At 40.1% G+C, this 17,799-nt stretch overlaps 1 protein-coding gene across 25 annotated transcripts in view; it reads left to right on the forward strand.

Annotated features, from left to right (window-relative positions):
• QKI (QKI, KH domain containing RNA binding) overlaps positions 1-17,799 on the forward strand; it is a 109,461-nt gene that overhangs the window by 27,128 nt on the left and 64,534 nt on the right. For all 25 annotated transcript variants that reach the window (XR_014546181.1, XR_014546182.1, XR_014546183.1 and 22 more), the window contains exon 2: positions 9,109-9,251. Coding sequence is in view for 19 of the 25 variants with exons in the window: in XM_083605917.1 (XP_083462043.1) it covers positions 9,109-9,251 (143 nt within the window). In the remaining 6 variants the exon portion in view is untranslated. The remainder of the gene's footprint in view (positions 1-9,108; positions 9,252-17,799) is intronic.

The raw sequence follows: 17,799 nt of genomic DNA on the forward strand, positions 1-17,799 counted from the left end.
CGCTTCCAGCCTATGGGCCTTAGGTTGCTGACCCCCTGGCTTAGTGGGACATCGAAGAGTCTCTGTCTCCATCTCTTGGTTTGCAGCTGTGTAGAAGTGAGGAGAGTAGTAAAGGAGTGTTCTGAATATGTCATATGAAAGAAGCCCATCTTGGAGTTGAAAAGAGCCTTTGACTTGCATAATGTTTGACTACTACTGTTTAATTGTGTCCGACTCTTCGTGACCCCAGGGACCAGAGCACGCCAGGCACTCCTGTCTTCCACCGCCTCCCGCAGTTTGGTCAAACTCATGTTGGTAGCTTCAAGAACACTGCCCAACCATCTTGTCCTCTGTCGTCCCCTTCTCGTCCCCTTCTCCTTGTGCCCTCAATTGACTACTACTAAGTGTAGCTAATTTTAAACCCCTGATGTCTCTAGAATTGCAGACATTTCCCCCTCAATACTAGACCATTTTTAGAAAATTATCTAGTCATAGCTGCAGTTCAGTTTTTAAGTGAATTGGTTGGCAGACTGAAGTGGTCAATACTGAGCCATCTTGCTAAACGAATACATAAAGCTGCTTGATTAGTGCACAGATATTATTCAAAATACGTTTTAGCACATTGTTTGCAAACATCTAGAGTGAATGGGGGGAGGCAATGAAGCTTGTTAATCATCATCTGGAGACACCCACAGTTCTTTGGTATGCCCAGAAGGAGGGGTACATGCTGCTAGTTCATCCATGCTGAAGTTGCAAAGTAGCTAGATACCACTGTTACACTTGTGCTTATGAAAAGTGGGAGGCCCCAGCTGCCTCTCCTGAGTTCTAGGCTGTAGATAGCTTGGGATTTCTCTGGATAGGCTTAGTAACTGCAACAGAATCTCCCCCCCCCCCCCCTGACAACCAACTTTCTGAATTTAGTCTGATCTGGTGATAGTTATTAATGCTGACTGTGTACAGAGCATGGCGAGCAAAAATGTATTTGTGCCATGGTTGGAATAATAAAAATATGTTCAGTTTTAGTGATTGCAGTTTTAAAAGGGGGTCTTTAACACATAAATTAAGAAAAGGAGAGTGTATGATTTGAAATTTAGTATTGATTTCAACTATCATTGCATAAACTGGCTACATGTGTTCCCGTTGTGACAAAGAGGTAAAAAATATTGATACCATAAATGACTGTGCCCAATAACAGTTGGTCATGAAACTGACCAGGAGGATGGTGAGGATCATAAGAGTTTGGATTTGATATCCCGCTTTATCACTACCCTAAGGAGTCTCAAAGCGGCTCACAATCTCCTTTCCCTTCCTCCCCCACAGCAGACACCCTGTGAGGTGGGTGGAGCTGAGAGCCTTCAGAGAAGTGTGACTAGCCCAAGGTCACCCAGCAGCCGCATGTGGAGGAGCGGGGACGCTAACCCGGTTCACCAGATTACGAGACTACCGCTCTTAACCATTGTTGTTGAATGAGTTTGGAGCAGTGACCATAATGCTAGTATATTCAATATATAAATAGCCTATTGCCAAATAATCCAGCACGGTTTTGAAGAGATCTAGCCAGCCCACAGCAGTTGCCTCTATTTGTGCCTGAAGTGGGACCTTGTTAGCTTCATAGGCTGAAGGAGGAGTTTCTCTTTGAAACTGTGATCACCAGGCTCCAGTCCTGTTTGCGACAACTGCTTTGCCGCTCCCAAGAATTCTCTTGTGATGATTCTGGAGTACTGCTTGCATGTAATGTATGCCTTGTAATAGTGGGTACATTGTGACAAATACTGTGTCTTTGTATGCTGGCCTGAACCCCTGTTTTTTCTATCTGAAAAAACTGCATGGCTACCTTGGACTCAGAACTGGAGTCCTCCACAGTATAACATTTTCTTGCATATCCCAGTTATTTCATAGGGAGCTAAACTCTTCATTTAGACCAGTAGGGTCTAAATGGATTAAATAAAGCATGTAATATCAGGTAGTCCTTATGGCATTCTAAACAAGAAGTAGAGATGCTATGCAATAGTTGATTGAAGCAAATGGTTTTGTCAGCAAGTACCGTATTTACTTGAATCTAATGCTCGCATTTTTTGGCCAGATTATGTTGTGAAAATTAAGGTGTGCATTAGATTCGATGGCACATGTACATTTGACAGCAAATGCTTTTTTTGGATTCAAGGTTCTGAAAATTGAGGTGTATGTTAGATTTGATGGCTCAAGTAAATACAGTATTTCTGCATTGGTAATGTACATTTTCTATGCTTACATTGCCATCAAGTTACAGCTTTGTGCTTAAATGAACATACGCTTTTATTCAACAATAGTTGCTTTAGCAGCTCATACTGGTTTGCGTTACATAAGTGTAAGTACCTAAAAGTAGGTTTTGCTTCCTGGATATCAACTGCATTTACCCATAGTGAAGTATGTTGGCTTACAAAAATGAGAAAAGTGATAATCTTTCATCCTTATAATGCATAATGAAAACAGTTATTCTAAAACAAAACAATTATCTTTTGTGAAGAATTATTTTAAAGTCAGTTACGATTCTTTGCATCTTTTGGTCAAGTTCTTTGTGTTCTTGCCAGCTCGTGTGCACGTCTAAACCAGGCATCTTCAACTTAGTGCCCTCTAGGTATTTGGTCTGCAACTGTCATTATTCCTGACTATTGGTCTTGCTAGTTAGGATTGCGGGGAAAGGGAGTCCAAAACATTTTGGAGGGCATCATATTAGGGAAGGCTGCTGTAATCACTTGTCACAAGGCAGCTTGTGCAGTGAAGACAAGGTGCTTTGTTAGAAGCTTGCTAACTGCAAAGAAGGTTGCTTATGATAATGTGACCCTGTTTCTACTTGACTTTTTTAGATGAATGTGGGGGTGGATACATTGAGCAGCCCTGTAGATATTCATATGGGACCTCTCCCACTCCCACATGCTGGAAAATGGAAACCTTCAGCACCTGGTGTTTAAACTGTTTTCAAAACCTTGATTTCAGTTTACATCTCTGTGAAAAGTCACTGAGCAAGACTAGGTCAGTGCTCAGAGTTGGCATTTACTACATAAGTGTTTTAACTTTGCATGAAATGTAAAGTAAACATTCATGTCAAGTGATAAATATCCATAAACTGAGAAATGAGCAAAAAACAGTTATATAGGTTACACCAAATAAGATATTGCTGTGATGAGGGCATCTGTTGTTATACTTCATTCATTATAGAGGAAAACAGTCTTAAGCTTGGTTCAAATTAGGGGTGAGGGGTAGGGAAACACTTACTCTGAGAGCTGGATTCAAACATGGCCAACTTTCCAAGTGTTCAGTGGTGGGTAAGACAGAAACAAAGCAAAATAAGATTCCTACCAGTGGAATAAATTCAAATAGTACAAAGAAAAATAAATACAATTTTCTCCATTGGAATAAAACAAAAATTAAATTACAATATATCTGCACACATTTCCTCTCTTCCTCCTGGCCACTAGCAAATGCTCAGCCCACTCATTCCCCATCTCCATTCCAGCAGTGAGATTTGGGTGGCTGGAAAGTTCCCTCTGCCTGAGCAGGCATAGAGGCAAAGGGGTTTTACTTGGTGTTAGTGCTAAGCAGCAATGAAAGATCAGAAATGAAAGTAAATGGCAGCATTTCTTATCACCTTCACTGGTTTGGGTGGAAATGGTGCATTTTACTTTTTGCAGAGTGGGCAGAGGGCTTAAACCTGATCTTGGCATCTTGTTGCTCAGTACAAAGACTGGAGGTGTGAGATCCTTCTGACTACTTTTTAAGGGCTTATTTCCAAACTCAATAAAATGATGTAGAATGATTGGCAGATGGGTGAGGCTTTCTGAGATAGACGTGACCGGCCAGATTGAGGGGTGTGGTGGGTCTGACGTTCTCCATCACTGATTCTAGGTAGATTTGGTTTTAGGTGCTGGTTCATGTAGGTCTGAGTGCTATTGGGCTATTGCATAGCTCAGTCAGCATTTTTGCCTATCTCTTGGTTGCAGCCCAACATGTGCGTATCAAAATAAAGCATGCTGCATTAGTCTGAAACCATTCAGTGTTAATGTAAAGCAGATCGTGCTACAGCTTTTTCCAAGCATCCTCCTATTATTGATGGCAGTGAGTGGGGTGAGCAAGGTGGGCAAGCAGGTGAGTGAGGTGGACTTGTGGCAGTGGGGTAATTCAAGTAAGGGGCTGGAGAGGGTGACTTGTGGAGGTGGCGTGGGTCAGTCCACAGGGGAGATGTGTTGGCAGTCTTGCGCTGTGGTGCTTTGGTGAGGAGTAAGGTGGGGGTAGAGTAGGGGGTCTTAGGGGAGTGGGGTTTGAGAGCAAAGTGAGCAGGGACTGATAGTCACAAATAGCTAATCATTGATATGTATTGTCATGGTGGTAGTTCTTGTATTTGTCACTCTGAAAAAAGCCACAAAGGGAGTTACAAACTCCTAATACTAAGGCTCTGGGGATTACTCCTGCCTTTGCTGCCAGACACAGTAACAAAAACCAATGAAAAACACTGGAACAATTTTTGATAAATTTCTTCTACATGCCTCCCATAAGCACCGCAATTGGAAGTAAAAAAAAAAAAAAAAAGCATTAGTAAAATTATTCCTTGGTTGAAAACTAGAGCTGCCTGTCACAAATCTGCACTCCTCTTCCTCCTTACACGGTTTTCCCCATATGGAGCAAAATAAAACAGACACTTACAGACATTGAATCTGTCTGTCTGTTTACCTCTGTCAGTAAGGAATCTTTGGGAGGACTCTGATTCAGTTAAAGTCACTTAGAAGACCCCTGCTTCAATTTGGGCAACTCCAAAATCCCCTGAATCAACCCAGTTCCCTGATCTGGGAGTTACCCAAAGTAATTTGACATGTGTACAGAATTCTCTAGTGCTAGGGTTCCTTGTGCTTACAGAAAGTTGGATGCAACATTCTTCATCCCCCAATCCATATCAAACCATCGTTCTCGTAGATATTCATTGAAGACAAATGGCATAGGTGTTTCTGTGAAAGAAAAATATTTAAATTATTCTTTGATGAATCCTGGGGAAGTGTTGAAAGGGGCATTTTCTGGTAATATTTTCACACAAAAAATAAGGTGAAATGCATGTGTACTACAACAATGTTTGCTTTTTGTTTTCCCTGAATGTTTTAAGGCAGGGCTCCTCAAACTTTTTAAAGGAGGCCAGTTCACTGTTCCTCAGACACTGTTGGGGGCCGGACTATAATTTGAAATAAAAATATGAATGAATTCCTATGCACACTGCACATATTTTATTTGTAGTGCACAAAAACAGGAAAAACAATACAATATTTAAAATGAAGAACGATTTTAATCAACATAAACTTATAAGTATTTAAATGGGAGGGGGGGTGGGGAATACGAGAGAGAGAGAGAGAGAGAGAGAGAGAGAGAGAGAGAGAGAGAGAAGGGAGGGAGGGAGAGAGGGGGGGAGGAGGGTGACCGAGAAAGAGGGAGGAAAGGAAAGAGGCTCTTGCCAGAGGCTGCAGCACCTAGCTGCTCCTCCCTCAATGCCCTCCGGCAAGCTCTCCCTGCTCAATCTCAGCCAACACTTCCTTCATGCAACCACCATGCAGGCCCTGTTGTTGCACAATGCCCATTATCCCTTCACATCGCTGTCAGATCCCTCTCCCAATCTTCTCCCTAAGAAAATGATCCCTGAGCAATAAACTACTATCAGTCCATGAACTTTGGCAGAGGATGTAAGACTTATTAGTTCTTTGTAGGAATGGAGGCTTGAGTTTTTGCTTCCTGCTTTGTTTTCATTGTGTCACTTGTATCTGCTAGTACTAAAAAGGAGAATAGTAATAGCCAATAGGAGCTTGAGGTAAAGCTAAAATTTGGAAAACATTTCTACAAGGTGTCCCAGTAGAAGAATGCTACAGTTTGAAGAACAATAAATGTTTTATGAAATACCTGCTCTGCTACTAATGTCTGAAATGCTACTTAAACTATAGTATGTTAAAATCTTGTCAGATATACTGCAGATATAAAAAAGTCAGTGGTATCTACGGGTAATGATGCTCGCAATGCTGGTGTTTAGAGTACTAAACAAGTAGCACTTTCAGGACTGATGTTTGAAAGTTGTTTCAAAATTGTACAAAACAGAGCTTCATAGTTGCATCTGCTGACCAGCTTGCTGCTGCAATATTGTGATAAGGCCTTGTACTGCATAACATCTGAGTCTTTGGGTCTCAGTTGTGTCGTGTTCATTCAGGCCCTGTTAAAGTGTACCTTCCCTCCAAAATGTGTGGGCCCTGGGTAAAATTTGTGGAATTTTAGCAACTAATCAGTGTGCTCAAGTTTTAAAATATACTGCTATGAATTGTGAATTGAATGAAATTTTGACTAACAATTTTGAAATGTTAGTTTGAAAGGCTGTTTAGATTCAAACCTGTTTGTGTATGGAAGATGTTGCTTTAAATGCTGCAGCCATTTGATACGAGTGTTGCAGTTGGGGTGAGGGCTTTGCAACCCTGCAGGTCCATTTTTATAATAGAAAATGATGAAATTGAGTTTGCTGCCAAATTGAAATGCTGCCAAATAGTTAAAAATATATTATCAGTCTCATATGACAAGCCAATCATTCTAACCACTATGAACTGGATTCACAAAGGAAACTGATGGAAGGAAAAAAATAAATCGCAAAGAACACAGAAATAAGTAAAAACCCACATCTGTTGTGCAGTAATGGTTAGTGTGTTGGACTAGGAGCTAGGAGACAGCTTTCTGGGTCATATGGCCAGCATGGCTAAACTGCTTTTGGCACAACAGAACACCGTTACTGAAGCCAGAGCGCATGGAAACGCTGTTTACCTTCCCGCTGCATTGGTACCTATTTATCTGCTTGCACTGGTGTGCTTTCAAACTGTTGTGTACGAGAAATGAGTGTGAAGGAAAACAGTAATTTGGAGTGAATCCTATTAATGTATGTGATCCAAAGAGCTACTTAAAGTAATGTAACAGTTTTCTGCTACCTAGTGGAATTCCCTTTCTTAAAACATGTCAAACTGCTTTAGAAACTTCACTGGTTTTTAACATGGGGAGACTACTATTCAGTCTAAAGTTGGTCTTAGTTGAGAATTCTGTAAACTGCATAGATGTATTTTTATGTGAGTTTGTGGTAGAGAAATGAAATTACTGTTACTAAGCTTAAATGTTTCTGGATGTGCTCTTTGAAATTCTTTTCCATTTTGGGTACAATAGTAAATATTCTACACCACATTCTGTAGTGACTACTAGTTAATTAGATTCTGTTGTACTGAATACCAACAGAATGTATAAATTTAGTGAAAGACAACATATATAAAAAATTGAATAGGGCAGTGGGACAGAAAATTATTCTTTAAGAGATGCTTCCAAAACATTGGTTTAGGAAAATCCTGCCCCTCCACCCTGTTCATGTATTTAAAGTTTCATTTTTGTTTAGCTTTATTTCAGCAGCCTGTAAGTAGTCATATGTGTTGTCTGTGGCACTGAAGAATTCTCTATACTACAAGGCAAGAAAGCCTGTTTGAATTTGAGAAAGAGTTGGGGCCAGTGTGCCCTAATGGCAGATGGGAGATGAGCTAGAGAAACTGTTGTCTAATAATTGCTGTGCCTTGAATTTGTGAGGCTGCTACTGAGATCTATATCATTTTATGTTCTTAATGTTACACATGGGTGTCTGTTTAACTTGCCAAAATGTGGGCCTTTAAAAAGAAAAGTCACATTCAAGCCTGCAGTCCTCAGTAACACTTGCTTGAAAATCTAGCTGATTGATCTTGGTAAATGCAAGTTTCATTTCTGTCATAGCAGTGATATTCTGTGACTTCATCATGACGTGAGGTGTGACATGAATTACTTTAGAGTGAATAGTCATTTCTATTTGGTCAGTATTATCTAAAATGGTTCCTTTTGAGTTCCCAGCCCCACATTTGAAGCATGCAGATGTTATTTTCTCTTTTGGAATATTTGGTTTGTTGCATTGGTCTGGAAATAGGTTATTAGCTTTGGTTCCTTCATTTGTGATTGGATCACTACTAAGTGAGGTTTCAGAAGATTGTCCAGACTGTTTCTTGAGCAGTAGACCTGATGTGATCATGTGTATCTCAATGGACCCAACGAAGTTCTAGAATTCCTAGGAATTTTCTGTTTGCTGTGCTGTAGTTTCCTCTGAAGTTGAACCCTTACGGTAACATGCTATGATTCCCACCTGATTGTGCAATGAAGTTTCCACTTGTGCAATGGAACTTCCTTTCCTCCCACCTCCCATAATTATTCTGGAGTGCTCCCCGCCGCTCAGAAGCAGATTTGGGGGCCCCGCAGTGATAAGGAGAGGAAGAGTGTGATGTTGGATGATACCTATCAATCCTGGATTTGATTTCATAAAGCAAGCAAAAACACTTTTATTTTGGAAAGCTTTAAATAGTTCATGAGGTTTCAGTATTTTGCTTGAATCAAAAGTTGAAGGTGGACTTAAGTAAAATATTATGGTAACAATAACTAAGAGGTTTTGTATTGACAACTTTACTTCCAGTTGTAGTTAATCAATTTTGAGTATTTTTTAGAGATTTTATCATATTATATAATGATGAAGTAGTAAATAGGATTGATGAGTTTCCCTGCACCAATTATAAAGCAGAATGTCCTCTCCTACCTCAGAGTACCTTCTAATTGCTTTAATAGAACATTATAAACATAATCTATTCTAGTAATAGTTCTAGTAACTTTCTAGTAACTTTGAGAATAAAGATAAAGACAAATTGACACTCTGGTTGCTTTAAATGATTTGTCATAGTGCTCAATAATGGACCCTATGAAATTCATGAAATACTTCGGTTATTTCCCTTTACATATTTCAGTAATAAAGAGCAGTTAACAGCTTCTGGTACATTTGTAAATTTTCCTTGTCAATACATCTATAAATTTTTACTACAACAGCCTTTTTTTAATGTAAAGAAACATCCCTGGAGTATAACTGGCAGTAGCAGAAATGTTTTTAAAAGGTGCATATATGTATTCAGTTTCCAATTGTTTTATAATTGAAATAAATTTTGGGGTCCCATAAAGATGACAATAAAATTGATAAATAAATGTTTTAGAAATTGTAATGTCTTGAGTTTAACACAAAGTATACATTTTCCCCCACAGAAATTAGCAGAGTACGGAAAGACATGTATAACGACACGTTAAATGGTAGCACGGAGAAGAGAAGTGCAGAATTACCTGATGCTGTGGGACCTATTGTACAGTTACAAGAGAAACTTTATGTGCCTGTAAAAGAATATCCAGATGTAAGTACCTTCTTTTGGTGAATCTATCTTCTGGCTTATAGCTTCTGCAATACCCTCTCAGTGTGGCTTCATGTTTGCCAGTTTTCTAGATCCAAGAATACTACTGAGGTGTAAGATCTGATAAATAGAGCAATCTTTATTTTTTATTTTATGGCTTATATCTTGCTGTTTTTCTGGACTAAACTAAGATTAAGAAAGTGGTCACTTCACAAAGTATAATGAGCTGTTAACGGTATTAACTATTGTTAAATACTTGGCAAAGCAATACTTTTCTGGAAGCTACGTGATTCTATCATGATGCCAAGGTGTAAGACCATTTATACTCATCCCCACAGCACTTGCAGTTTGTGTGCTCATGATCAACTCACCTGTCTCCAATGAGATGTTTCTGAAATGTTCCCATATATGAGCCTTCCTACATCTAAGAACAGGCATAGGCTAGCTTGCTGCCCAGATTATAATTTGGAAGGACACTCTTCTTTCTGTAACATATGAGATTGCACTTCAGAATACATGACATCTTGCCTCTACAACAGAATAACAATTGAAACTTCATATTAGATGAACTTCTGCAAAGCTCTAAAGTTTGTTTTTAAACAACAACAACTCTTTAAATACTTAAATCTACACTGAAATATCTTGAGTAATAAGTTTTGATTTGCTAATAGTTGGAAAATATGTGGTTAGCAAGTTTCATTTTTTATACAGTGGCAGTATAGTTTAACGGAAGGCAACCGTTAAAATGTGATTGACTGGTCATTTGACCATTTTGTTTTGAGAGAAGTGTCTAATCTTATGTCTATGCTTCTGGAATTATACACAATCTGTGCAGTTGCTTTTCTGAGAATATCTGGGATTCGATTGAGCCCTACCTATTATGGGCACAGCACTTGCAGGCACATTGAACTGAGTTTGGGAAGTGTGCTCAAGTTTTTTATACTTGTCACACCTGAGCATGTTGAGCGTCTATACATGCATGTTTTAGTTAAAAAAAAAAAAGGAAACTATACTGCAGCAATGGTAACTTTTTCAGTTAAGTATCAGACTAATTATGAATTAGTACATAAAACAGTTACTACTAAATGGAAAGCTGTGATATTGCTCTTCCTGAATTAATAATGGTTGAGTAAATTATGGAATGAAGACATAACAAACTAAGGAATTCAGAGTCTGTATAATTTTATTAAAAAAGCTTTTAAAATGCAGGATAGGGTAGCATTTACTGCCGTAATACGGTGAATGGGGCATGGGACCAGAAAATGCGGGGGGGGGAGAGGAGCACCCCACTCAAAAACAAAACAAAAAATACCAACCCTGGGGCAGGGCTTCAGCCAAGTTGCTGCTTTTTCTGAAATCGCTTTCCATGCTGCTTGCTGATTTGGGCTGATGAGAATGTCATATTTCTATTTTTATTAGCTCCTGGTTCTTGTTGCTTTCAGACTTTGAAATCTGATAGCCATTTTCTTGCTATCTACACTATTCCCAGTTTAAATCTCCCACCCTCCCAAACTATTATCTGTTTCCAGGGGAGAAAACCATTACTCAATAATGTAGAGCACATGCTTTGAAGGCAGAAGCTGCCAGGTTCAATCCCTGATAACTCCAGGTAAAAGTATCTAGTAAGGCATGGATGGGGAACCCTTTTCAAGCTAAGAGACACATTCCCTTCTAGGCAATATTCTAAGGGCCTCGTGCCAGTGGTGGATATGACCAAAAGCAAAAGTGGACAGAGCTGCTAATGAAACTTTGCCTTTGTATAGTAGGCTAGTTCCTATATGTACTCACACAGCCCCCCCTATCCTCCGTCCCGATTTGCAAGAGGCATCATCAGAGTTCAAGGACACATTCCAGTCAGGCAAAAGCACTTCTGGTGCAAAGTTGGGCCAATGAGAGGGATATGAGCTGTAGATAGTTTTGAGGGCCAGATGGAGAGGCCTGGAGGGCCACATTCAGCCGCCCGACCTGAGGTTCTCCATTCCTGCAGCAGGAAGTGATGAGACCCTGGAGAGCTACTGTCAGTCATAATGGGTAATATTAGGCTAGATGGGCAAATACCTGACCTGGCCTAAGGCAGCTTTTTATGCTGCTGTTGTAGTTGTACATATATTTATTTATACCCCACCCTTTTCCCTGACAGGCTAACTGTGGCTTACAGATAATAACAGCTATGAACAAGCATTTTAAAAATTAAACTTAGATGGAATTTGAAATTAAAAGTGTGTGTGTGCACGCACACACGCAAAATCTATTAAAACCATACAGATAATTACAATAAAAACAGCACGGCACCAGTCCTCTCATTAAAAGCAGTCAGTTCTCAAAAGCCTCTTGGAACAAGAAAACCTTCACCTGCCAGTGGAAGGAGGAGCAAGGAGGGAGCCAGTCTGACTTCTCTAGGGAGGGAGTTCCAAAGTCTGGGTGCAGCCAATGAGAAGGCCCTTTCCCATGTTCCTACCAAGCATGCCTGTGAGGGTGGTGGGAACGAGAGAAGGCCTTCCTCAAAGATCTTAAATCATGGGCAGGTTCATATGAGGGATGCGCTCCTTCAGATAGCTTGGACCTAAACCATAAAGGGCTGTATAGGTCATAACCAGCACTTTTAATTGTGCCCAGAAACAGGTGCAGCTGGTGCACTAGCTTTAACTGTGCAAATGTACTCCAGGCCACCCCAGAGACCTGGGCATCCATGCTCGGGGCTGAGTTGGGATTTGAACCCTAGTCTCCCAGGTCCTAGTCTGACATTCTAACCACTACACCACACTGGCTTTCATCAGTATTACCCCCTCACCCCCCCATTAGTAGTGTTTATTAGTCCTGTGTAGAAGTTCAGTGACATGATGCTATGTAAAATACTCCAGAAAGTCATGTCAGGGCATGCCCATTGAACTTATGTCTCTTCCAAAAAAATTTAAACTTTGAAAGTGTCTCCTTTTTATAAAATATGATAGAGAATCTGTCTCATTTTTTAATTCCAAGTTGTGACACTACAAAACAAGGTGAACTTCTTTCTGACAGTGCTTTGAATATTTATATCTATATTTCTTTTCTAATTTCCCTTAATTATATTATTCTGCTAGGTTTCAAGAGGGTAAGGAAGCAGAGACTTACTGGTTGATAAGAGAAGAGAGATAACATGAATACCTGTCTTCAAAAATGTGTGTTTAGAGGTTGAGCATGATCAGTGTGTTGCTTGCTTGAGAAAGAACACATCCCTGTCAAGTATTGCCATCAGCTGGGTGATAGAGCAATCGGTCAAGCTGACTTCATGCACCTTACCGGAATCCAGCTTGCCAATAAAAGACTGCATAAGATCAGATTCCTATGAATAAGAGAGCTCATCAAATGTGATCATCGGGTTACAGTTTAAATATCCTGTCAGTTGATAGTGAAACAAATGAAGAAGTACTCAAGCATGGAGTAATGCCATCACTAGAAAGAGCTGCAGTCAGGACTCCCTGGAATCTGGTTGGGGATTGCTGAAATTCTTTAATTCCTTCTATACATTGGGCATGCTAAATAAATGCACCTTTACAGCAGCAAATCACTGTTTGATGGCTGATTGTAAATAGCATATGAATTTTCTGTGACTAGTTTGGAGGACAGAATTCTTTTGCAATGAAACCCAGACTTTGAAAGAATGAAGGTATCCTGATAGAGAACATGGGGCATGCTACTCTTTCTAGACCGATTTGAACTTCAGAAATCTGCATGGTGTGTTTGCTCCTTAATGTGATTTAGATTATTAATTTTTCTCATTAGTTCCCAGTTGAGAATAAGTTTATCATTCAGTGGATGCTGGAATTATATATATTTCAGTTCTTTGATCAATTACTTGAGGACTTGAATGAGCTGACCATCATCTATCTGTAGATGCCTTGCATTTCTAAACAAAAGGATACTGAATATTAGCTGTGGATCAGAAGTCAGACATGTAGTACCTGCAAGCATTCCTGCTTGGGAATGACAATTAACCAGCTATCCCCTTTACCATGATATTCCCTTGCTTCTCCTTGCCTTTTCTCTCCCCCGCCCCCAGCACCTCCATCAGAGTTTCTGTGCCTACTTAAGCATTCTCATTCGTTCATCGCTTAGCTGTTTAGGAAGGGGTAGCCTAAGGGAGATAAAAGTATCTTTGTACTTGGACATTATTGGGGTTTCCCTAATGTTTGAATCATAGTTTGAATCATTCAGATGTCATGGCAAAAGAAGCATGCCAGAAGCTAGGGATGGAGGGAATTTGGGAGAAGTGAAAGTTCAAAACATGTTCCTGGCAATCGAATGATGTCTGAAGCAGGTCTAGGTCTTGAGTATTGAGAATTCAACTAATGCGGGCTATTATTAAAATCATGTATTTTTTAAAAACCTTATTTGTGGTTGACTTTGTAATTGGATGTTATGGGTGGAATTATCCTCCAATGTAGTTCTGTGAATCTCCCCCATGTCAGATAAAAGGAGCTTTGGCGGGGGGACAACAATGACAACAGAAATATCATGAAATATGGCAGTCTTCAGATGGGAATAAAAGTACTTCTATTTCCACAAACCTTTTCCAGTTTGTCTCTAAGGATCAGTTTTTCCACAAAGCTTGAGGAATGAAATAAAATGTGTTAAATTGCTGCGTTTGTGTATGTGTGTATAATTTTATTTCACTATAAACAAAATAAACTAAACAGTCAGTTATCTTGCATACATGACCCAACAGGGAACGTGGATAACACATTATCCAAAATAATGACTTAGAACATTGAGATACAACACTTTTGATCCAATAAAAAAAATTAAAAAAGCAAAAACAACCTAAGGCACCCATGCAGCTGTGGTATGGTAGCTTTTCTAATATCTGATCGGTATATTGATGAATAGTATGACAATATCTGTAATAACACAAAACTTTAAAAATTCAAGATGAGAATTTCACTTATGACTTGTACACAGCTCTACTGAAATTAGTGAGGAAAGGATGTGCCAAAGTATTTGCCAAACTTCAGCTTGTCCTAGGTAGTTTCAAGCAAATAAAAATTAATAAATACATTAAGACTCTACCTCGAATGCATGTGTCTTGATGACAGATAATCTTGCTGCATTGTGGTGGTGCCAGTTTGGTAAAGAATGTCAGCAGGCAAGAGCAAGAAGGTTACTACATGGTTGTCACTAAGGGAAGGCAATAAATGAGATCAGAGCTAAATATATTTGTGTGACATTCTAGCAGCTGGCTTAAGCCCTGCTGTTTGTTGCAGTGGTACACTGGCCTTAAAAAGGAAGAGAATGCATTGTAGCCCAGGGAGGGAAACAGTTGGTGGGCTTGTCATTCTGCTTACTGACAGTGAAGGTCAGACAGTTTGGAGAAATGAACGTAAGTGGTAAGATACCTCTATGTCCACTCCTTTACCTGTTAGGTGAAATGTCCCACTGTAAATGGATTGGTTTGCCTTCTAATCTTGCAATTTATTCAGATGATTATATATTCTTGCTTGCTGTTTTGCAGACTAAAATATAGTATTACTATAGCATGCTTTTTAATGTAGAAGAATTTGATTTCCCTTTACAAGTTGCAGTTCTTCAAATTACTGCTAGTACAGTGGTACCTCTACTTACGGACATGATCTATTCTAGGGTGCCATTCGCACCCCGAAATGTCCGTAAGTAGAGCGCCGCTTCTGCATGTGATGCAATAGAGCGCTCATGTGTGAAGCGCGCAGAACGCTTCTGCGCGCATGCACGCAGCGAAACCTGGGAGGATACACTTCCGGGGTTGCAGCGTTCGCAACCCAAAAATCCGCAACGTGAACCTAATGCAACTAGAGGTATGACTGTAACTTTTTTCATATAAAAAGCAGAGATTAGCCATTTCTTGGAAATAAGTTTAGCAAAATATGTAAGGACCTGTTTCCATATGAAAAATTGAGACTAGAACTCAAACAGAAGTATTCAAGAAGTTTGCAGATGGACTGGGGCCTACTAAATATTTCTTCTGTTAACCCTGGTATCATTCTGGACCAGTTGCCAAGATAGAATTGAGGGAGCAACACTTTGCTGGCTTGAGTCCTGACTTGTTAGCTGGCTGGCTAAGAAGAGTGGTGTTGCATAAGCCGTGGTCCATTTTATCTGCTGTATACAATTCAACTTCTGCATGAAATAGTTTGGAGCGGCTGACAATAATTATGCTGATGACACTCAGTGCTTTACATCTACTAAAGGTGAAACTGTAGAGGTCCCCCTGACATGGTGTTGTAAGGATTTTGCTTTTATTGTATGCAGGTTGTATGCTCACATTTGCTTATGCAGAAATAGGCCTCAGAATGCTTTTCACATTTTTAGGATTATATTGTAAACAAATAATAATTTAATTATGAAAACTATAGTAACTGTGAAGATTTGTGAAATTATAGATAACCTGGAGTATTCTTCATTGCCTTGTATTCATGGAACCCTCATGTAAAAGAAATGAAGCTGAAAGCTTATCTGAGAGTAGGCAAGGTTTTCAAACGTTGCTGAACTATTGGGAAGAAGGCTAGCTATACCAATATTGAACTTGTTGAAGTCTAAAGTTGAGCCACAAGTTTTGTATGGAAAAGATCTACAGCTTCCAGAGCAAAGGGGATTTATGTTGCATTCAGAATAGAATCTTAAAGATTGTATTAGGGATAGCTAGATATATTTTAATGTTGTACTTTGGTTCCAAAACTGGATTAACTCTATGGTCTAAGAAAATCTGTTAGCAGACTTTGTAAACTTTTAGGGTTTGTTGTAAACTTTGAGGGTGGGATTCACATAACTAATCCTGTCAGCAGAAGCCTAGCACTTCTGCTTGTGTAATGGTGCCTCCCCCTCCAGAACAGCACACAGGAGGAGGAGGGGGGATCATTCTGTCTGTTAAGTTGAAATGCTGGTGTGGACTCAATCATTAGAAGAGTGAAATTTAGAATTCCACTTATAGATATCCTGGGTATTCAGCAAAAATTCTTTAACTGGATAAATTGTATTTTAATATGCAAAGGGTAATCAACATATTTGGATACTCAATTTCTTCAGGGTAACTGTGAATCAGCTAAGAAGTTTAAATATGGAATTTATATTTGCCCATACATATTTTTATAGGTCTGTAAAGGTAGTTCCTCTTTAGAATATTACTCATGTATAAATCGGGCCCCCTTTCTCACATTTATCAATACGCTACAGGAAGGTTCCAAGCCTCCAGGCTTGCAAGCAAGTTTGTGGAGAGGCTATGTGAAATAATGTGACTTATTGGCACTAATCCTGTCTCCCTTGTACCCCCTTTACATAATATGACTGATAGAATAGTCTGTAAGACACTAATACTTGTTCATTTCATGTTGCTCAACTTTGTGTTTATTGAAATTCAATAAGATACATTCATAAACTAGGTCCAGAAAATTATTTATCAAAAATTACTAAGCATAATCTGAGAAGGAAATTTACTTTATTTCAGTTGATACCATCTACTATGATAGGATTGCAGCCTTAGAAGATACAGACTAATGTAAGGGTAAGATATTGCTAGGATTCCACTGTTAGTTTCGCAAAAAAATGAATTGTATGGAATCTAACATCCTTCTGGACCGTCTAGAGGCTGGGAGTTGGGGGAACTGTTATACAGTGGTTCCGCTCCTTTCTCCTGGGCCGTGTCCAGAAAGTGGTGGTGGGGGATGAGTGTTCAGACCCCTGGGCTCTCACTTGTGGGGTTCCTCAGAGTTCCGTCCTCCCCCCCCCCCAATGCTTTTTAACATCTACATGAAGCCACTAGGAGAGATCTTCAGGGGCTTTGGGCTGGGTGTTCATCAATATGCAGATGATACCCAGCTCTACCTCTCTTTCAAATCAGAACCAGTGAGGGCAGTAAAATTCCTGTGTGAGTGCCTGGAGGCAGTTGGAGGAGGGATGGCGGCTAACAGATTGAGGTTGAATCCTGACAAGACAGAAATACTGTTCTTGGGGGATGGGGCAGGCTGGTGTTGAGGACTCCCTGGTCCTGAATGGAGTAACTGTGCCCCTGAAGGACCAGGTGTGCAGCCTGGGAGTCATTTTGGACTCACAGCTGTCCATGGAGGCACAGTTTAATTCTGTGTCCAGGGCAGCTGTTTACCAGCTCCATCTGGTACGCAGGCTGAGACCCTACTTGCCTGCAGACTGTATTGCCAGAGGGGTGCATGCTCTGGTTATCTCCCGCTTGGACTATGCAATGCGCTCTGTGTGGGACTATGCAATGTGCTCCTTTGAAGGTGACTCGGAAACTGCACTTAATCCAGAATGCGGCAGCTAGACTGGTGATTGGGAGTGGCCACCGAGACCATATAACACTGGTTCTGACTGGAGCTAGTATGTTTCCAAGTATGTTTCCAAGCACAATTCAGAGTGTTGGTACTGACCTTTAAAGCCCTAAACGGCCTCAGTCCAGTATACCTGAAGGAGCGTCTCCATCTCCATTGTTCAGTCCAGACACCGAGGTCCAGCTCTGAGGGCCTTCTGGTGGTTCCCTCACTGCGAGAAGTGAAGTTACAGGGAACCAGGCAGAGGGCCTACTTGGTAG

Source organism: Podarcis filfolensis, assembly GCF_964270895.1.
Source record: "Podarcis filfolensis genome assembly, chromosome: 3".
In the NCBI taxonomy this organism is placed as follows: domain Eukaryota; kingdom Metazoa; phylum Chordata; class Lepidosauria; order Squamata; family Lacertidae; genus Podarcis; species Podarcis filfolensis.